This window comes from Tamandua tetradactyla, chromosome 13 (genome assembly GCF_023851605.1).
Source record: "Tamandua tetradactyla isolate mTamTet1 chromosome 13, mTamTet1.pri, whole genome shotgun sequence".
Classification (NCBI taxonomy): domain Eukaryota; kingdom Metazoa; phylum Chordata; class Mammalia; order Pilosa; family Myrmecophagidae; genus Tamandua; species Tamandua tetradactyla.
The window spans coordinates 95,933,531-95,955,238 of NC_135339.1; the positions used below are offsets into that span (position 1 = coordinate 95,933,531).

Sequence of the window (21,708 nt, forward strand, 5' to 3'; positions counted from 1 at the left end):
TATATTGCATTTCTGGCAGCATTAGCAAACTAAAACAAGACCACATTTTATTTATCAGTTCATCCATTGATACACAAATGTTTGCTTCAATTATTTTTTGTTTATTGTGAGTAATGTAGTTACGAACATTTGAATACAGATTTCATGTGCATATACATTTTTAATTCTCTTGGGTATATTCCTAAACTTATGGTGACTCTAGGTTTAACTTTTTGAGGAGCTGCCAAAATGTTTTCTAAAGCAGGTGCCTGTTTTACATATCCACCAGCCATGTAGGAGGGTCTGGTTTTTCCACATTCTCACCATTGATTCCTTTTTATCATTTCTGTTTCTTTAGGTTTTCCACGTTTCCATGAAGATTTGTAATCAGCTGTTGAGATGTCTTACGCTGGATGCTTTTCCAGCCTCATCAGATGGTTCAGCATCGGGAGCCTGGGAGCGGCTCAGGTCATTGTGTTTATCTCAAATTGCGGCTTTCCAGGTTCTCTGTTTGATGGTTGATGGATGCCTTTCCAATTTTATCCTGCACACGTGCATTTGGTCGCTGTTGGGGACTCTGATCTTATTTATGCTCTTATTTTAGCAGAGGCCACACTGTCTAGGCTTTGTGTGGAAGTTCCAGCTTCTCTGTGGGCAGCGGTTGAAATGACAGCTCAGCTTTCAGGGCCTTGCCAAGCTATTCAGGTCTGTTTCATTTCATTCTTCTGGTGCTGCTATGGCTCTTGCTAAATCCCCGTTGAAATGGGGTCATAAGGTGCCTCTCTGCTGTTGCCTGTCATGGTCGGGGGAAGTGGAGGAGGGAGGAGGGAGGAGGGAGGAGGGAGGAAGGAGAAGGAGGAGGGAGGAAGAAGAGAGAGGAGGGAGGAGAAGGAATAGGGAGGAGGGAGAAGGAAGGAAGGAGAAGGAGGAGGGAGGAAGGAGAGAGAGGAGGGAGGAGAGAGCAGAGAAGAGGGAGGAGGGTGGAGGGAGGACAGCACACAGATTGGGCCTTTGCTGCCGCCACGGCACAGGGTGGATGGTGTTTGTGGTGACAGCCGGATTCCGTCCTCAGCATTTGCTCCTGAGTCTCCAGAGGCTGAGTCACCCCCAAGGCAGCTTTGAAGGGAAGAAGCAAGGTACCCCCAAATCCACGCCCTTCCAAGCCCCTGGGCCCTGCCCTGGCACTGGGGCTTTCTTTCCGGCTGGCTTCTTCCTGGGGTCCCGGTGGGTCCCCCCCGAAGGAACGTGCCCAGGCGGGGGAGGGGCCTCACTGTCACCTGCTCCACCTGCCTCCCCAGCCCAGCGGCCTGCCCTGCTGCTGTCCCTTGGGGCCCTGCCCCAAGCCCAGCCCGACCCTGGCTCCGGGGCCCCCACTCCAAGGGGGGGGCTGCCTGCATTGCGCTGCCCAGCCCCCAGGGAGGAGAACAGGACAGTTACAGGACCCCAGGCCTCCCTCACATGCCTTGTGCAGGCAGAGCCAGCTGGACGGCCGCGTGCACGTGCCCGGCGACCACCAGCTGGGTCACTGTCCCCAGGCCTCCAGCTGCTCTCGTTGGGCAGAGAGAGCAGGGCACCACCTCCAGATTGGAGGAGGTAGAGCGCGGGGGGCCCTGGAGTGGCTGGGCCGGGCCTGGCCTGGGTTTGGACTGGGCCTCGGTCTGGCTGGGCCCAGCGTAGGCAGCGCAGCAGAGATGACCCTGGGGTCCTCTAGTTGCCTCAGGTGTGGGTCAGACTAGCCAAGCCCATGTGGCCGTGGTGATGACACCTGTTTGCTGTGGGTTTGCGGTGACGGGGGCTGAGGGGGAGGAGACAGCAGGTCCGGCAGGCCCCGCGGTGGGTGCAGGGTGGTCAGGGAGCAGGGGCTGCGTGCAGAGGTCGAGCAGGGCCGGGAAGTCTGGCCCGACTGGGGCGCTCCACGGGTATCCAGCACTGGCTCTGGCCGGAGCTGTCCTCGCAGCAGGGCCAGGACGTCTGTGGGGAGAGCAGGTGGGGCCGGGTGGGGGACGCGCGCCTCAGCAGTTACCAGCTGGGAGGAAACCACAGCGGGGCCCCTCGCACCTGAGGGTGATGCGGAGCCTGGGAGGCTACTGGCACTCTGCTCCCACCAGGGCGGGGCCTGGAAGAGCCCTGAAAGGCCAGTGTGTCCACCGCCCGGAGCCGTGGGCATGGCTGAGGCCCGGCTGGACGCCATGAAGGCTGCTGTCTGGGCCCTGGGACTGGGGGTCCTTCTCTCGGTTGGGGCGCTTCCTGCTGGTGAGTCTCTCCTGCCAGGGTCCTTGGAGCCTTCCACATGGCCTGAGCTGTCTGCCGGCCTCACTGGGTTCTCAGGGTGGGGACAACCTGGGGCCTGAGGGTTTGTGGATCCAAGGGACCAACCTCCTGGCAGCCATGCCGACACGGCTGAGTGGCCATCAGCGGTCAGCCAAGTCCCAAATGCCGGGGGAGCCCAAACCCCCCAGTCCCACTGCTCAGAGCCGGGGTGCAGGGGGTGGAGCCAGGTCCCGGTGTGGGTACAAGGGCAGCAGATGGACCCCAGGGGTCAGGGGTGGGGCCCTGGGCTGCTGTACCGCAGATTCCCCTTTGGTCTGGAGGTGCTGGAGGTGGCGGGTTGTAATGAGGTTGGGGGCAGTGGGGTGGGGGTGGGGGGCTGCCAGGAAGACTGTTTGCAGAGGCCAAGGATCGCGTGTGGAGAGCTGCCTGGGCTGGGAGGGGAGGGGGCACTGCTGAGGGACCCCTGAGGACGGGGGGTGGCTGGCGGTGAAGGAAGGAGATGGCAGGGAGGGGCGGTAGGTGACTGGAAGTGGCTGTGGGCCGTGGGAGGGGGCTGGGGGCACGCCGAGGGAAGGCAGCAGCGGACTCACAGCAGAGAGGGGGGCATTTGATGGCTGTGCGTCCAATCAGGCCGAGGGGCAGGCGGGCCATGCGGAGCCTGGTCCAGGGCCCAGGGGGCTTGGTGGGGGCAGCTGGGCCTTCCAGGGAAGTGGGGAGATGACGCTGGTGATGGGAGAGGGGGCACAGCCAGCTCCAGAGCAGCTCCCCACCCCGGGCGGAGCTGGAGGCCCGCCCCGGGGACCCGAGGTGAGCTGGTGGGTGCAGTGGCCCCCGGCCGGCTCTTGCTGCTGTCTTGCCATCACTGCTGATCGCCAGGCAGGGCCCGGCCCTGCCCCTAAGCCAAGCCTATCCCCTCCCAAGGTGGACCGGCCGAGGACCTGAAGCTGGCGTACAGACACAGCCCGTGCGATGGCGTGGTGCTGGTGCAGCGCCTGGGGGAGTGGGGCTACGTGTGCAACCAGGAGTGGACGCTGGCGGAGGCATCGGTGGTCTGCAGACATCTGGGCTGCGGTAGAGCTGTGGGCGCCCCGAAGTACGTCCCGCTGCCGGGGGAGATGGCCCAGCCTTGGCTCTACAATGTCTCCTGCAAAGGCAACGAGTCCACCCTGTGGGACTGCCGCCTTGGGGAGTGGAAGCGGAGCACGTGTCCCTACGAGTGGGTTGTGGTTGCTCTTTGCGCAAGTACGTGCCAGGGGCCTGGGGCGGGGCCCGGGCAGGCAGGGGCAGGCCTGGATGGGTGTGAGGCAAAGACCCTGGTCCATAGCCTTCGTACGCAGACGGGAGAGCAGTAAGACAGGAGGGCGCAGGACGCTGAGGGGCCTGGGGGCAGGCGGGCCACATGCTTCCTGGAGGGCTGGTAAGGATGCTCAAGATGACAGCTGGTCAGGGCTCGGCAGACCCACAGCAGGTGGGGTGTGCGGGGCTGCTCCCATGGACACCCAGGTCCCGAGAGGACAGGGCAGGACCCAGCCAGGGCCGGGTCTGCGGGCTGGGACCCCACCCTCTGGGGGAAAGATGTACTATTTTCACATCAGTTACCCCCAAAGCGTGTCTGGGAAGGCTTGGCCAAGCTTCCAGATATGGACATGGCTGCAAGTAAATGCCTGGGCAGGGAGGCCGGGGGAGGGCTTGGGGCCAGGAGGTGGCCTGGCGTGGACAGAAGCCTCTGGACCCACACCATCTACTGCCCTGCCATGCTGAGCCGGCTGCAGCTCCACGTTCTTGGCCGGCAGGTGCTGTCTGACAGGACGGGGGGGGTCACTTTGCTCAGCCTCACCAGGAGAGGGACCCAAGGATCACAAGTGGACCACGGCTGTGTCCAGGCCAGCGCTGGGCCATCATCAACCTTTACTCACAGTTTCTTTCCCAAATGATGGGGAGGCACAGCCGTTCCCTGTGAGAACTGTTTTGGGTCTGGGGTCTCTAGCTCTCACTGGACACTTTATGTGAGTGTGCTCATGAGGTCCAGCCCTCCCAGCCACTCCCCTCTGAAGCTGGGCCTCCTGGCCAGGGGCAGGTATGTCATTTGTGGCACCCAGTGCAAGTTGAAAACCTGTGTCCAGAACTTACGAGGGATTTCGAGTCATGGGCCTCTCTGGGCGCAGGGCCTGTCTGCGTCTGCTGTGAGCTGGCCCTGCACCCACCAGAGCCGGAGCCCCTGGATGAGGAGCAGGACTCCTGACCTGTGCCGGGTCTGTGGCTTTGCAGACGGCACTTTTCGGGAAATTCGTCTGGTCAAGGGCCGCAGCCCCTGCGCGGGCCTCCCAGAGATCAGGAACGTGAACGGAGTGGACCGGCTCTGCGGGCTGCACGAGGAGGAGGCCACGGTGTTCTGCCAGGAGCTGAGGTGTGGCCGTGCCCTCCAGGCCTCGCGCCAAGGCCACAGTAACTCCAGCAAGTTCATGGTCTGCCGGGGCTCTGAGCCAACCATCCGCAACTGCAGGCTCAACAACAACTTCCGCAGCGGCTGCAACCGCCAGCTGGACGCTGAGGTGGTCTGTGCAGGTGAGGCCACAGCAGCCCGAGGGTCAGCACGGCTGGGAAGCAGGAGAGCTGGGCGGGCTGCAGTGGGCGGGCTGCAGTGGGTGGGCTGCAGTGGGCGGGCTGCAGTGGGCGGGCTGCAGTGGGCGGGCCCACCCCTTCTCCCTGGGTCTCCCTTCTCTATAGCCTGAGGTGTGGGGAGCCCGGCTGTTGTGAGTACAGCCAGAGGGAAAGGGCCTCCAGCCTCGTGGCTGGACTGTCCTCACGGACACTGGGCAGTGTCCTTTTCTTAGAGGAAACCAAGAACAAGCCTGGAAAGGTAAGGGAGAGGCACAGGGAGCAATGACTCCAGGAGAACTCGGATGATCTTGGGCTTGTAATTGCTTTGGACAGACAGAGGTGTGGGGCAGAGAGAATGCTCCCAGCCAGGCTCTCCCCTGCAGAAGGCATGCTGGGCAGGGAGTCCAGGTGTGGTCAGGGTCTGTGGGCAGCTGGTGTCTGCGATTGCCAAAGTCAGCCGTGTCTGTGTGTGTGTTTGTGGAGGGGGTGAGTTACTCCCCCCAGGCCCATGTCAAGTGTGACAGACATGAATTGGCCCTCGGAGCTGCAGAGCGATCTGGGCAGAGGGCAGGCTGAGCCATGGACTGCCTACCTTCTTCAGCATCTCAGGGTGGACAGCATGCTGAGACTGGAGTATGCAGAGGGCATTGGTGCCCCTTTTTGGGTGGACAGAGGTTGTGGCACACCTGGGCACCTGCAGCAGGTGACCCTGACCTTGGGAAGGGGGCCAGGGATGCCAGCTCTACTTTAGGTGCAGGTCAGGTAGGCTTCAGACCACCAACATGTGCCCACCACTCTGCAACCTGCTGTCTGGACACTGGTGAGCATGGCTCTGGCTGAACAGAGCCTCCCATGGGTCATGGCTGAAGCCCTCACCTGAGAACACCTGTCTCCTGCCTGGGCAGATGTCTAGGTACATACGATTGGCTGGAGCTGGCGGCCCCCACAGGAAGAGGTTAAAGTGTGGCCCATGCCGCTGGGGGGTGGGACTCAGGCTGAGGCTGGGGCTGACCTCGTCCACCCTGGGGGGATTGTGTGCTGAGGTGACCCTGTCTCCTGGGGTGAGGGGGTCTGGGGGGGCCTGACTGCCTTCAGACGAATGTCTGCTGTTGGGTCTGAGGTCGAGGAAATGGGAGGGTCCCCCGGTGCTGCTAACCCCCAGGGACCCCCAGGCTGTGTCAGACAGGGTGACGCCTGACAGTTTGCACCGTCCATCCCTGGGGACTTCAAGGCAGGGCTGGGTCAGCCGTCTCAGCCTGGGGCCTGCCCAGAGCCCCTGAGGGGTCCGAGAGGGGGCGCTCACTGCAGCCTCTGTCCCAGGGCACACGGAGGCCCGGCTGGTGGGCGGGGAGCACCCCTGTGCCGGGCGCCTGGAGGTGAAGCGTGGCCTGACCTGGGGCACCGTCTGTGACGCTGACCTGGATCTGGCCACGGCACACGTTGTCTGCCGGGAGCTGCAGTGCGGCGCGGTGGTGTCCACGCCTGGCGGCGCACACTTCGGCCGCGGCTCTGGGCCCGTGTGGACGGAGACCTTCCGGTGTGTAGGCAACGAGTCTCAGCTGTTCCACTGCCCACGGGGAACCGGGCGCCCGGCGCCGTGTGGGCACAGCCAGGACGCCGGGCTCAGGTGCTCGGGTGAGTCAGTGGGTCCAGCGGAGGCTGGGGAGGTGGACACCTGCTTCAGGTGCCTGGAGAAGAGCCCTTTCCTGGTTCCCCTGGGTCAGGAGGGCTGTGTCAGCACTTGTGGATGTGCTCAGTCCTGCGGGTTGAGGGAAGGGGCTGAGGGTCTGGTCACTGGGGGATGAGCCCTAAGCGCCCAGCACGTAGACTGGCTCCCGTAGAGACACATGGTGGCTGCTGATGCTCAGGGTGGAGGGAGAGTAAAGGGTCTGCTCTGTGCCCACCACACTGGGTGTGGATAGGAAGCCATGTCTGCCATGGGCAGGTTGTGCGGCCGGGAGCCCCACTGAGCCCCTGCCTGTCCCCAGAGTTCCGGCTTGTCAATGGCAGCAACAGCTGTGCAGGGCGCGTGGAGCTCCAGGTGCAGGGGGCCTGGGCACCTCTCTGTGCCGCCCACTGGGACCTCGCAGACGTCACCGTCCTCTGCCACCAGCTCAGCTGTGGCAATGCGGTGGCCACACCCGCGGGAGGCCACTTTGGGGGAGGTGACAGTCCCATCTGGCCCGACGTGTTTCACTGCGTGGGGACTGAGCCCCATCTGTGGAGATGCCCAGCCAGCACCCTGGGGGCCCCCGCCTGTGCCCCGGGAAACGCGGCCGCCGCCGTCTGCTCAGGTGGGTGCAGAGCCTGGGCTGTGTGGGGGAGGGGACTGGGGTGGACCTGGAAGCTCGGGTGGGCAACGGGCAGGTCAGAGGAGGTCATCCAGGGTGGACAGAGGGTGGGTGTCCTGTGAATGAAGCACATTCAAGGCAGAGGGTGGCTCCGCGTGGGGAATGAGAGGTCGGTGTGGGCGGGAGGAGGTGGAGGGTGCAGACGAGGAGGAAGAAAGGACAGGAGATGGGCTGGACATGGGGGACGGGGAACGGGAGGAGGGGGCAGGCATGGTGTCCCAGATGCGCAGCGCGACCCCTCCCCTGCCCCTCCTCAACCCCCAGGTCTGGCGGGCGCGCTGAGGCTGAGGGAAGGACAGAGCCGCTGTGACGGGCGCGTGGAGATCTCCGTGGACGGGCTGTGGGGCCGCGTCCTGGAGGAGGCCTGGGACCTGCGGGCCGCGGACGTCGCGTGTCTGCAGCTGGGGTGCGGGGGCGCCGAGCGGGCCTACGACGCCCCTGCCCCCGCCCGCGGGGCGGTCCCGGTGGCGCTGAGCCGCGTGCGCTGTGGGGGCACCGAGACCCGCCTGGACGAGTGCGCCGTGTCCGCGCCCGGACTGCTGCCCGTGGGGACCTCGCGGGATGCGGGCGTGGTCTGCTCGGGTGAGGTTGCGCGTGTCGTCCCTCCGCCTCCTGCCGCCCCCGCCTGGGGCCCCCGTGGCCGCTCTGACTCGCTGTCTCCCCAGGGAGCGTCCGGGTGCGGCTGGCGGCTGGGCCGGGCCGCTGCGCGGGCCGCGTGGAGGTGCTCCGGGACGGCGCGTGGGGCACCGTGTGCGACGACGGCTGGGACCTGCGGGACGCCCACGTGGTCTGCAGGCAGCTGGGTTGCGGCCGGGCACTCGGTGCTCCGGGGTCGGCCCACTTCGGCGCGGGGTCAGGGCGCATCTGGCTGGACGAGCTGGGCTGCGAGGGCCAGGAGCCGGCGCTGTGGCAGTGCCCTTCCGGGGGCTGGGGCCGGCACGACTGCGGGCACAAGGAAGACGCCGGCGCCGTGTGTTCAGGTGAGCGCATCCTGCCCGCCTGCTGCCCCGCCTCTCTGCTCAGGTGGTCTGATGCACATTTGCTTTTGACAAATGTAATTAGTTCCTAGAAGGACTGTTCTCTCCTGGATGCAGATTTTCCCAGCTGTCTCCTTTACTACCTTGGGGAGTTGTGGTCTGCGCTGTGATTGGCCCACGTCTGCTGGACAGTCTCCCTCTGTCCTCATGGTGAAGGCTCCAGGGCAGGACTGGCCTGCCATGCCCCCACCTCACTTATCTGAATACTCAGTTTTCATCGATATTTGTGTAGAACCTTTTCTGGACTTTTTTTTTAAGGCTGAACATGAGAACCTCTCATCCATCCTGTCTCATCCCTACCCAGCCCCCCCCCCCCCGCGCCCCCACCTCCCTGCCTGACCTCTGTGCTTGCACAAACCCCTCTCACGTCCTCTACACCCAGGCCAGATTCCAGGGCTGCCCTCTTTCTCCTGGGGGCAGGCTGAGGGGGTGGATTCCCACGGTGGGGTGCCCCCCTTGTGTTGCTCTCCCCCCTTGGGGCAGGTAGGCAGGCTGGCCTTGTGGATGCAGATTTTACCCGAGATCCTTTTCTCGTGGTCAGGACGCTGACTTTGATCTTGTTGGCTGAGTGAGGCTAGAGGCCCTTTTAAAGAAAATTCAGACAAGATTTTATGGGGTAGAAGATTTGTTTTGATAGCTTGCAAATGTTTGTTTGTATGTTTAACGAATGAGATATGAAGTGTGTTGCATGATGTAGAAATTTATTTTTTGAATCTAAAATCTTTGATGGGTAAAAGTACTTGTCTGTAATTCTAACACCCAGATATTTGGCTGCTGAGTGTTTGGTTGTTGTGTCACTTATCTATTTCCACATGAATGCTCTCTAACAAATACCACACAGAACAGTGTCTTCACACACCCGCATTGTGTTTGGCTCACAATCCTGTGAACACACCCTAGGATGGCTCAGCTTGGGGGTTCTTTGGTCCTGACCGGACTCCCTTAAGGCATGTGCTGCCACGTGTTGGCTGGACATGGCCCTGTTTCTGGGGACTCACTCTCGGCAGGGGTGACGAGGCTGCATTTCTGTTTCCATCTGCCCTGTTTCTCCACTTGCCAGCAGGTTCCAAAAGTGAGAGCAGAAGGAGCTGACATACTTTTGGGGTGTAGGCAGGGAGCCAGCACAGGGTCTCTTCAACCCCATTCTCTTCCAAGGCCACCCAAGCTCCCCCCCTTGGGTATGTGGATACAGCCAGGAGCTATGGGGGTCACTTTTGTACCACAAAATGAGTTTTTTCCCAGCCTTTTTTAGAAGCTTATTTTAATCATTTATGATCTTGACAGGTGCAATCTACTCCTAACTTTCTCTTGGTTATCCCGATTCAGATAGGTTTCGGTGTTACATTGCCACGGGACAATTTTAAAGGGTTGTCTAATACTTCATTATGTGGCAATGTTATAGTCTATTTAACATGTTCCTCTGCTGCTGGAATTCGTGTTGTCTGTCAGTCGAGGCACTGGCCAGCCAGGAGTGGTTACCTCTGAACACAGAGCACGGCTGTGCCAGTATGTACAGGCTGCATATCGGCTCTGGGCTAATTCCTGCTTTTTACTTTTAAATTGGCATCATCACTGCTACATTCATCATGTTTGCAGACAAGAGTTTTTCTGTTTCAAGTAATTTCCAAGGGTGGAATTCTCAGTAGAATTTTTGGCAATGGGCTGACCTCTGCTAAGACTTACACCTGGGGAAGGAATTTGCTGTCAGGTGGTGGAGTTGCTATGGAGATGCTGTGATGGGCCTGTGTTTGCCTGGGTGGCAGGAGTCTGATGGGTTGGAGTGGTCGGTGCTGAGCCTGTGGCGGGATATCCAGGGCGGGAGGGCTGCGTTGGCCTGCCCCCTGGCTGCGGCGCTTCCCAGGCAGGCCCTTTTGGAGGCTTTTCTTCCAGAGTTGGTGGTCCTGAGGCTGCATGGGGGCACGTGGCGCTGTGCGGGGTGGCTGCACGTGCTCTACAACGGGACCTGGGGCTCCGTGTGCAGCAACTCACTGAAGGAGGGCTCTGTGGCCAACATCTGTGTGCAGCTGGCGTGTGGCACGCAGGGCTGGCTGCAGAACCGGCCCCTCCCCGCGGCAGCCTGGGGCCCAGCCTGGCTGGACCACATCAACTGTCGCCAACTGCGCGTCCCGACGGTGTGGCAGTGCCCCTCGGCTCCATGGCACCCCTTCTCCTGCGCCCGCGGCGAGGAGGCCTGGATCACCTGTGCAGGTGTGCCCCTGACCTGGGCCATCACAGATGAGGCTGTCAGGTTCTGACAAGTCCCTGCAGGGCCTGCCTTGACCCAAGACTTGGGTCCAGAAGGGGTCACCTGCCCCACGACCTCATTTTGTGGCTTCGCAAGTCGTTAATCCCCGCGATGGTCAATCCCACAGGAAGGTCAGAGGAAACACCCGAGGCCACAGCAGAGCCCCCCAACTGCTTGGAGCCGCGCACCTGCCCAGGTATGCGTCCACCCTGCCAGGGAGACTCACCCACCGCGATCCGCGCCCCACCCCACAGTGGCCAGAGCCCTTGCTTTGCAGAAGCGGGGCGGCTGCGCGTGCGCGGCGGCGAGGACCGCTGCTCGGGCCGCGTGGAGCTCTGGCATGCCGGCTCCTGGGGCACCGTGTGCGACGACTCCTGGGACCTGGCAGACGCGGACGTCGTGTGCCGCCAGCTGGGCTGCGGCCCTGCCGTGAGCGCCCTGGGGGCGGCCGCCTTCGGGCCGGGCGTGGGGCCCGTGTGGCTGGATGAGGTGGGGTGCCGGGGCAGCGAGGCGTCTCTGTGGAGCTGCCCGGCCGCGCCCTGGGGACAGGGAGACTGCGCGCACAAGGAGGACGCGGGCGTGCGCTGCGCGGGTGAGCGGGGCTGTGGGGCGGCGCGGGAGGGGCGGACCGGACAGGGAGTATCCCGCGGGGCTGCTGGCCACATGCGGACACAAGTCTGTGGGCGCCGCTGAGGCTACCCCGGGCCCTGTCCTGGCGGAGTGCCAAGGGGCAGGGCTGTTCCAGGTCCCCCCGGGACGCTCCCGAGGGCAGAGGGGTGAGGGTGTGTGCTGCGCCAGCCCTCCCTGACCTCCCGCTCTTCCCCCAGGTGCCAGGTGGACCACAGCCCTGCCCCCCGCGTCGGGTAGGTGCTGTCTTTAGAAAGCCCGACTGATCCCTCCGGGCGTTCCCGGGATCGTGCAGGGGCTCAGTGGGCTGCCGGGGATTGGGAGCCTGGAGGACCATCCGGCTGGAGGGTGGGGTGCCCGAAGAGGCCGCAGTCCCTTCTCCAATGAAAACCCACCTCCTATCTGGCCTCTCCCGGACTGCGACCCATAGGGATGGGCCGTGGGGAGCCAGGCAGCTGGAAATTCTCCAGGGGTCTTTCCCCCAGAGAAGGGACTGTTGGTCCAGGAATCCTGTGACCTGTGGGCCCTGTGGGCCCTGTGGGCTCTCTCCAGAACAGCTCAGGCCAGTGGGCAGCCAGTGCCCAAGGCTGCCCTTCTGGCCCCGCTCCCCGCTGCTCCCTCCTGAGCCTGCCCACTGGTCCTGGGCCCTAGGCCCCTCCTCCTGGCCCCAGCTGGAACTCCCGCTTGGCCCCTCCCACCTGGAACCTGCACCTGTTCCTTTCCTATGGGGTCTCCCACCTGGGGCCACCCACATGCACCCTCCGGCATACTTCCTACCCCCTATACCCACCTGCCTGGGCCCCCGTACCTGTGCTTTTCCACCTGGTCTCGCACCTGGGCCTTCTCAGCCCTGTGAGCTCAGCTTGTCTCTCTTGAGGGTGCGTAGCCAGTGGCATCAGCACAGAGGCCCCCCCAGACTTGAGTCATCCAGCAGGGCCGTGGGTCACAGTAGCCCAGGCTTGCAGGGTGCCCCGCCTCTCACTGTCCCCCTCACAGGCCCTCCCCTGGCTGCTCCAACTGAGGCCAGGACCCTCCCTGTGACCATCTGCTTCATCTTGGGGACCCTCCTGGGTGTCGTCTCCCTGGTCCTGGTGGCTCAGTGGTGTCGCTGCAGAGAGACCTGCAGGGGTAGGTGGGCAGGTGCTGGGTTTGGGGCAGGTGGGCATGCATTGGGGTAGTGAGTGGTCCTGGTTTGTGGGTGTGCGGGGAAGGTGGGCGTGTGCTGGGCAGCTGGGCTCGCGGGGGGCAGGTGAGCCCAGGCCCTGGGGTGGGGAGGCCCTGGTAAGACCCACTCGCTATCAAGGCCTTGGCCTGGTCACTGGCCCGCATGCCAGGTGGGTGCCCCCCGTGGCGCCCTCATGGCCTTGTGGGGACGCAGGCGTGCGGGACCTGCACACCTGGGCCGAGTCTCGTGTCCCGAGTCATGGCATAAAGAAACCCCTTGGGGCCTGGCCCCTGGGTGTGCAAACAGGCGCTCAGGGTCCCGGGTCTCTGAGTTGCACTCAGGCTCCCTGTGGCCACGAGGAGGCCAGATCCCGGGTGCCCGTGGGGCAGCACCCGGTGGGACTGCGGGCGACCCCCAGAGGGCTGGGCCTGGGAGGGGCCACGTCCTCAACCCCGTGTGGCCTCCGCAGGCTCTGGCTTGCCCGGGAGCCCCCCGTCGGAGGCGGTGTACGAAGACATTGGTGCCATGCCCTTGTGGGAGAAGGCTGGGGTGCTGGCGCTGGAGGGGGAGTACGACGACGCAGCCGAGCCCGAGGGGGCCCCTGAGGACGAGGTGGACGTGCAGTGGCCCCTGAGCCCCGAGGGTGTGTGCCTCTGGACGGTGGCCTCCGTGGCGCTCTTCGTGCTGTCCTGCTCGCTTGCTGCCGGCTCTGCTCTGTACCCCACCTACATTTAAAGGCTGGCCGCGCAGCCGTGCGCCTGTCTGCCTCTCTCCTGCATCCGGCCCCTGGGTGTCCCATGTCCCGGCGAAGGTGCTGAGCCCACTGGCCGCCTCTGTGGGCCGAGGGAGGGTCATCGGGTGTTGCCCTTCAGTCTCCTTGGGCTGAATGTGGCCTCCTTGCCCCAGAGGGCCCACAGCCTGTCCTGGCTGCAGGATGATGGGCGGGCGGGCGGGCGGGCAGCTACGTGGGTCGGGCAGCTGCGTGGGGGCCTCTGACCCATCTCGGCTCCCGGGTCTCTGCGCAGCTAGCTGTCAGTGTCTCTGCTTTGTAGGGGGAGCCCGGAGAGGCTCCTTTGGGGCTCCGAGCCCCTGGTTCCAATGGGATCTCTCTGCTCGCCCCACAGGTGGTGGGGCTCCCCAGAGATGGGGCCCCGACTCTCGGGCTGGGATGGAAGCCCGAGGAGACCCCAATCCAAGACCTGGTGACTCTAAGCCAGCTCTGGGGAACCACCGCGAGATGCGAGGGCTGGAGGAAGCCCGAGGGAGCCTGGGGACGTGTCCTGCTGAGTTTTAAGAAGTGACATTATTAAAGTCACCCCTGACCTTTTGATTATTGGAGCTCTGACCACCCATTTAAGTATGTCTTGTTTAGTTTCCTGGAGTCCTTTAAAGGGGAAACATTTTGAGTAGAGTACAGAGCCAACAGAGCCAACATGAGACCCAGATTTCGGAGATGCAGAAAGTAAATGCCCCTGAGGAAGCTGTTTAAAACCAGAAGTCAAAAACCCCAGCAGGTGCTAGCATGTGCCTTCCTGGCTCACAGAGGTGTCCAGAGCCATCAGCTGTTCTTGAGTCAAGGTATCTTTTCCTGGAGCCTTTGTTTGATCATTTTTATGGCCTAAGAACTATAAACTTGTATCTTAATAAATTCTCTGTATAAAAGCCAACCTATTGCATTCTGGCAGCTTTAGCAAACCAAAATAGATTTTGTTCCCAGAGAAGTGGGGTGCTCCAGTGTGCAAATACCAAACATGTTGTGTTGGATTTTTAAGATTCTCTAAGACCTGTGAAGATTCTGCAAGAGCGGGAAGGAGCTTGACAGGGAAGGCTTAGAATGCTTTGAAGAGACTGTTGGTAGAACTGTGGACTCTAACGATACCTCTGATATGACCTTAGATAGAAATGATGCATGTGCTATTGCCAACTGGAAGGAACGTGATCCTTGTTTTAAAGTGTCAAAGAATTTGGCAAAATTGACTACTGGCGTAAATGGAAGGCAGAATTTAAAAACCATGAGCTGGGATAATTAGGTGAAGAGATTTCCAAACTAAAAGTGGAAAGCATGGTCTGGTTTGTCCATGCAGCTTATAGTGAAACGTGACAGGGAAGAGATAACCTGAGAACTGAGCTCTTGGGAACAAAGAAACCAGAAATTGACGGTCTGGAAAATTCTGGCCTTCCAGAAAATGAGACCCCAGTGTACTAGTTTGAAAGTATTACATACTTTCAAACTAGTACAGAAAAGCCAGGTTGTAATCTTGATCCAATCTTGCCAGGACAGACCTACTGTTCAGGTGGCATACTTTGACTGGATTGCTTCCACGGAGATGTGACACATTCGCTGATGGATGTGGCTGTTTGTTTAACTGGAGACGTGACTCCACTCACGTGGCAGGAGTGGAGACCATGGCATTTGGGCCTCTTCCTCATGTAACTTACTTGTGCCTTCAGGACCTGCTCTGGCTCTATCTCATACAAACCATTTCCATTTTGCCATAGAGTGCTGCTGCACATGCCCAACTTTATGGCTTGGTGGGTCAGACAACACCCAGCTCATGAGAGGCAACTCAGGTCTCATGGTAACTTGGTGGTCCATGGTTGAGTTTTCTGTCCCTACTAAGGCCCAGTAGCAGGCCAAAAGCTGTTTCTCAAAAGGAGAGTAGTTGTCTGCAGCAGATGCTAAGGCTTTGTTCCAAAATCCTAAGGGTGTGCATTGTGATTCTCCTATAGGGGCCTGCCAAAGGCTCCAGGCAGCATCTCTATTTGCCACTGACACTTCCAGCACCATTGGATCTGCTGGGTCATATGGAACAAGTGGCACAGCAGGTTCTACAGCAGCCTGGACCTGTCGCAGAGCCTCCTCTTGTTCAGGGCCCCATTCAAAATTAGCAGCTTCTCTGGTCGATAACTTGGCCGGAGTAGCACACCCAAATGAGGAATATGTTGTCGCCAAAATCCAAAGAGACCAACCAGGCATTGTGCCTCCTTTTTGGTCATAAGTGGGGCCAGATGCAGCAACTTATCCTTCACCTTAGAAGGGATATCTCAACATGCTCCACACCACTGGACACAGAGAAATGTCACTGTGGTGGAAGGCCCCTGTAGTTTTGTTGCATTTATCTTCCATCTTCAGACACACAAATACCTTACCAGTAAGTTTAGAGTAGTTGCTACTTCTTGCTCACTAGCTCCAATCAACATGATATCATCAATGTAATGGACCAGTGAGATGTCTTGTGGGACGGAGAACCGATCACGGTCCCTGCGGACAAGATTTTGACATAAGGCTGGGGAGCCCCTGAAATATCTGATCATTTCCTTTTCTCCAATGCACAGTTACCATGGTAAAAGGCCATCGGTCTCCTTGGGGAAGACTTGGAGGAAGATAACAGTATCCATTTGTGGCAGTGTAACAGGGTTCTCCCCCAAAGAGACCTGGCTTCCCCTTCATTCAAGGGGCTCTGGATCTGTAAACTGTCTCAAGTCTGGAAATTGATTAAGGGGCTGTGACTCTGTTTTTGTAATTCAGGTTAGACTTCTGTTCCCTTGACCTAGAACTCTTTTGTTTATACAGCTCAAACAAAAATTTAATAGACTGCCCATATATTGTAATTGTAGTTACCCTATGACTTACTGGCCAATGCTGCAAATCTATGCGAGTCAGATTATTTTGACTCCTGCTTGGAGTTTGCTGTCTATTATAATAGCCACGTCCACCCTGTCTTGGCGATCAAGTGCTGCCACCTGGGTTCTGTCAACTTGGGATCCGGTCGTCCCCTTTGTGTTTAAGGATTCCAGCTCAGTGACAGCAGTTCCTACAGTAATATCTGACCTACAGAGAAGTGCAACTTCAGGGATGATGGCGCTAGTCTCACAAATTTATTTCTCACTGTTCTGGTAAAAGGCGCACCCTCTGGACATTCCTGGGGTGTAAGAGCAGGCTTTACCTGATAAATCCACTCTATCATTCCAATCTCTCTAAGCTTCTGGATCCCCTCATCTACATTATACCAGGGCAGTTCTGGCATTTCAATCTCAGGTAATGTCGGCCACCTTTTGATCCATGTTTCAACCAACCATCCAAACAAACTGTTGATGCCTTTTCTGACCCCTCGAGCTATAACATTGAATGCAGAGTCTCTGCTTAGTGGGCCCATATCAATAAATTCAGCCTGATCTAGGCTTACATTTCTCCCACCATTATCTCACACCCTTAAAATCCATTGCTACTCATATTCCCGATTTCTGTCTATATAAATTGGAAAACTCACACAGTTCTTTTGGAGTATAACGTACCCCCTCATGTGTGATACTTTGTACCTCACCTTTAGGGTGCTATTGGGACTTTAGTCTAGTTATAGGACTGGAAGAAATGAGAGGGGGTGGAGGTGGCTCATGAAAAGAATTAGAAATATCTTCCAAGCCATTTGCTTCAGGGCATTCATTTGCAGTTTCATCGGGTGAAACAGGATTAATCACTCTAGGGCCAATCCCTTTAGGAGGAGGTTGGATGGCCAACTCCTCAAGGCAGGCTGGAGATGGAGTGGCTATGTCCTCAGGGCAGACTATTACAGGGTTATCTAGAGAAGACTCAGCCTGACCAAGTGTTTCAACCTCTCCACCAACATCATTATCAATCCATATGTCACCATCCCATCTTGCAGGGTGCCACTCCTTTCCAATCAATGCCCTCACTTGAATGGCAGATGGCATGCAACATTGAGATTTCAGTTTATGTTGTAAAGTTGCTACACTAACAATGAGATTCTGATTCTGATTTTCAGATTTCTCAAGTCTACGGCTATGGGAAATAAGGTTTTCCTTCAGGATACTCATAGAAACTTCTGTGTCTGTCAGACTACACTTAAGCTTCTCGTTTGAAGGCTTAAGCCCATCCCTTTCACTCCTTAACGTATCCAGTGTATCTAAGAACAACCAGCCAACATCGCTATACCTCTTATTTCCACAAAACTCTGTAAAGATGTCAAAAACATTATTCCCCAGAACCTAGTTTCGTACAAGTGAAACATTAGGAGAATCAAATGGTGATATTTTGGCTATCTGTTTTGCCAACTCACTCCATGGATTGGGAGTGTCATTCTGATTTTGGGAATCAGAATCCTTAGTGTCTTTGAGTCTAGTCAGAGTAGAAAATCATTCATAAAAACCCATTTTTAAGATTTTGTTTCTTAAGAACCACTCCTGGTACCAAGTCGTATTATTTAGGGTTCTCTAGAGAAACAGAATCAACAGGAAACACTCAGATATAAAATTTATAAAAATTCCTCACGTAAACATGAGAATGCAGAGTCCAAAAACCACAGGGCAGGCTGTGAAGCTGATGATTCCAATGGAGGGTTTGGACGAACTCCACAGGAGAGGCTCGCCAGCCAAAGCAGGAAGAGCCTGTCTCTTCTGAATCGTCCTTAAAAGGCTTCCAGTGATCTGATTAAGCATCACTCATTGCAGAAGACACTCCCTTTGGCTGATTACAAATGGAATCAACCGTGGATGCAGCTGACATGGTCATGATTTAATTCTATGAAATGTCCTCATCGCAACAGACAGGCCAGCACTTGCCCAGCCAGACAAACAGGTACCACCACTTGGCCAAGTTGACACATGCACCTGACATGACAGATACCAAATTATTTTATTTGAGGGGATGGTACAAATGACAGACCTGGTGAGTGTGGTTGCAGCTTATAGAAAAGGTAGAGGGATACCACCCTGTGTGCACTACTGTGATGACCACAGAACTCACCCACGCCCCAGGGAGGCCGGTGTAGGGCTGAGCCTCAGTACCGCTGCTTCCCAGAGTGAGCTTGTGTGGGTACATGGGCGCCCGGTGCGTGAGGATCTCCTACTGAGCAGGGTCCCTCTCAGTCTCTCGATCGCTCCTGGGCGCCCCTCTGACCGGCCATAGCCACCTGCTCGGAGGGACCCGCACGGCCCAGGGGCCATCTCCATGCTGTTGGGTTGTCCTGCAAGCTCGGAATTCTCACCTGCTTTGATTCCCACACTGTAGCTGGTCCTGCTGGTACTTGATTTATTGAAATGATTCTATTTACCAAAGTAAGACATGGTCACTTCAGAATGTTTAGAATGTCCAGATGAGGCATAACAGCAGGATGGAAAATCATCTAACATTCCGTGTTCCAGAAATGAGCCTTTTGGATGTGATGGGTTGTGTCCACCGAGCCCTTTCCCACCACTTGGCCAAGTTGACACATGATGCACAGGAGACAGCGTCCTTTACAGCAGGGGGCACAGCCTGCTTCCTGTCAGTTTGCTCTGTTTTCCACCCACTTGTCCATATTGGCTTGTTTACACTTTACTCGTTTTGGTTTGGTAAAGCTGCCGGAATGCAATATATCAGAAATGGATGTGTTTGTATGAAGGGGATTTATTAAGTTACTGGTTAGGCAGGCCCGTGTCACGTGTGCTGGTGTCTCCCCGATTCGGGCTTCGCATGGTGCCCTCAGCCCCTCCGTATCTCCAGCACTCACCTCTTTGCTCCTGGGTCGGCCCTGAGTGCTCTCTCTGTTCCTGCCTTTTATTCCCTTTGTAGAGACTCCAATAAAAGGCCGAAGACCCACCTTTTATGGGGCACATCTCCATGGAAACCCCCTCATGCCAAGGTCCCACCCACGACAGGTCTGCACCCCCCAAGAACGGGGCAGAGGAGCCTGGCTTTTCTGGGGTACATAGCAGCTTCACGCTAGCCCACTCCTTGACACCGTCATTTTTAACGACGGCCTCGCATTCCCCTACACATGCGCCCCGCATGTAGTCGGTCCACTCCCCTGGAATCTGGACTCGATCCTAGAGGAAGACTGCCGGGCCAGGCACAGTTTTAAGGCCTTGGACTAAATTTCTACCCTGCCTCCTCTGGACGCACATGCGCCTCGAGTGAACCTGGCCTTCAGTCAAACCTCAGCGCCCGTGTCCTTGCACCCCAGCTGCCAGGAAGCCCCCGCCTCCCCCAGGGGTGTCTGGGGCGGGGCTTGCACCCCGTGGCAGATGAGGTCTCTGATACCCGGAAAGCGTGTGAGTGCACCTCGACTTCTTCACTGCTGCGTGAGCAGACCACACGCAGCCTGTCCCTGAGCCCGCCGACCCAGGTGGCTCCAACCAAGTGACCAAGGATGGCACTGACCCTGCCTTGGCTGGCACCCCTTCTCCTTGTTTGTTGGTCCCTCCGTCCAGGTGAGCGTTTGCCGCAGCCCCCAGGCTCCAGGGACACAGGAGGGAAATGTGATATAGAGGTGGAGTTTGATAGAGGCTTAGAATCTTGATCCTCCATTGTTCTGGAAGAAACTTCTCAGCCCCCACCCCCACCTGCAGGTCTGGCTGGGGAGGCGTCCGTGGAGCTCCGATTTGGCAGGCAGGTCTGCGAGGGCTTGGTCCACGTCAGGCAGCGCGGGCAGCAGGGGTTCATGTGCGGGGACCGCTGGGGCCTGGCGGAAGCTTCCGTGATCTGCAGACAGGTTAACTGCGGCCCTGCCCTGGGAGCCCCCACCTATGTGCTGAAGCCTGAGCAGACAGAGTGGCTCTGGGGGCAGGGGCCCGGCTGCCAGGGCACGGAGTCCTCGCTGTGGGAGTGCGCCCTGGGGGCCTGGGAGCCTCTCAGTGCCTGTGCCTGCAGATGTGTGGCAACAGTGATCTGCTCAGGTAGGTGGGCCAGGGACCCCGTAAACCCTTCTCTGTCAGGGTCTGAGCCTGCAGTGCCAGGCACACAGGGACAGCCCCAGAACCAGACAGAGAGCTTGGTCAGGGTTGGGGGGGGGGGTGCTGCAGATTTCTCAGCTCAGCCCTGTGCTTTCACTTTTTGTTGCCTCACCCTGACCTCAGTGGCCCTTCAGGGCACTCCCTGGGGGTCCTCAGCTCAGCCCAGCTGTGTACACCAGGATGGTGGCACTCACTGTGGCCCACATAGCTCGGGCATGGCAGGTGACCCTGAGCAGTCAGAACCCCAGCAGGTGAGAATCTGCAGCCCCTGGTGCCATGTGGCTGAGACAGTGCTGAGCTGCACTGCAGCCATGGAGGCGTGGACTAGGGTATGCGGTACAGCTGGGGACGTCTTTATATTTCCTGTGCCCTCAGGCAAAGGAAAAGCCCAGCTGGGAGGTGGAAACAGCCCCTGTGCAGGGAGCCCTGACCTGGTGAACCCGGACGGCTCCATTTTTACCTGTGAACTGTACAAGGACGAGGCGAATGCTTTGTGCAGACAGCTGGCATGTGGCCTGGCCGTGCAGTGGGCCCGAACCCACCTCGGAGGGGACCTGGAGGGCGAGGGGCAGAAGGCCGTGACCTGTAGGGCAACAGAAACCAACATCTTAAACTGCAGGTTGAACTTGAACCTCCTGTCACAGTGTGACAACGCTTTGCACACCGAGGTGGTGTGCTCAGGTGGGGACACCGCTGGGTGTGTTTCCAAGGCTGGATTTTCACGTAGGAGATTTAGGGTGGTGCACTGTTCCACTGCCGTGGACTCATGTGGGACCCCCTCTTCCCCGTAGGCAGTGGTTGAGGTGATTTGTAGGAACTTCACCGGGTATGGATCCGGAGGGCCCGTGGAGCTGTCCCCTGAGCTGCAGCACCCCCCACCCACTCCAATTCTGCCCTAGAGGTGCCCATCCAGCCAGAGCCCTCCCTGTCGAGGCCCCTCCTGGGGAGATTGAGCTGGCTGCCCCCACAGGAAGAGGTTAAAATTTGGCCCATGTCGCTGGGGGCTGGGCCTCAGGCTGAGGCTGGGGCTGACCTCGTCCACCCTGGGTGTGTTCAGGTGACCCTGCCTCCTGGGGTGAGGGTGTCTGGGGGGGCCTGACTGCCCTCAGATGAATGTCAGCTGTGGGTCTGAGGGTGAGGAAATGGGAGGGTCCCCCGGTGCTGTCAACCCCCAGGGACCCCCAGGCTGTGTCAGACAGGGTGACGCCTGGCAGTTTGCACCGTGCATCCCTGGGGACTTCAGGGCAGGGCTGGGGTCAGCCGCCTCAGCCCGGGGCCTGCCCAGAGCCCCTGAGGGGTCCGAGAGGGGGCGCTCACTGCAGCCTCTGTCCCAGGGCACACGGAGGCCCGGCTGGTGGGCGGGGAGCACCCCTGTGCCGGGCGCCTGGAGGTGAAGCGTGGCCTGACCTGGGGCACCGTCTGTGACGCCGACCTGGACCTGGCCACGGCACATGTCGTCTGCCGGGAGCTGCAGTGCGGCGCGGTGGTGTCCACGCCTGGCGGCGCACACTTTGGCCGCGGCTCTGGGCCCGTGTGGACGGAGACCTTCCGGTGTGTAGGCAACGAGTCCCAGCTGTTCCACTGCCCACGGGGAACCGGGCGCCCGGCGCCGTGTGGGCACAGCCAGGACGCTGGGCTCAGGTGCTCAGGGGACAGTAAGTGCCGTGGACACGGGCTATCCAGGGTGGACTGGGTCCGTGT

The 21,708-nt window shown here is 59.1% G+C and overlaps 1 protein-coding gene across 1 annotated transcript in view; it reads left to right on the forward strand.

Moving 5' to 3' along the window:
- The first annotated feature begins 2,144 nt into the window (after positions 1–2,144).
- Positions 2,145–21,708, forward strand: part of SCART1 (scavenger receptor family member expressed on T cells 1) — a 39,013-nt gene continuing 19,449 nt past the window's right edge. The window contains exons 1-14 of the mRNA XM_077124470.1: positions 2,145–2,232; positions 2,348–2,485; positions 3,172–3,492; positions 4,519–4,815; positions 6,172–6,486; positions 6,840–7,145; positions 7,467–7,784; positions 7,868–8,206; positions 10,765–11,076; positions 11,312–11,347; positions 19,365–19,485; positions 19,586–19,950; positions 20,383–20,688; positions 21,342–21,662. Of these exons, the coding sequence (XP_076980585.1) occupies positions 2,145–2,232; positions 2,348–2,485; positions 3,172–3,492; positions 4,519–4,815; positions 6,172–6,486; positions 6,840–7,145; positions 7,467–7,784; positions 7,868–8,206; positions 10,765–11,076; positions 11,312–11,347; positions 19,365–19,485; positions 19,586–19,950; positions 20,383–20,688; positions 21,342–21,662 (3,583 nt within the window). The remainder of the gene's footprint in view (positions 2,233–2,347; positions 2,486–3,171; positions 3,493–4,518; positions 4,816–6,171; positions 6,487–6,839; positions 7,146–7,466; positions 7,785–7,867; positions 8,207–10,764; positions 11,077–11,311; positions 11,348–19,364; positions 19,486–19,585; positions 19,951–20,382; positions 20,689–21,341; positions 21,663–21,708) is intronic.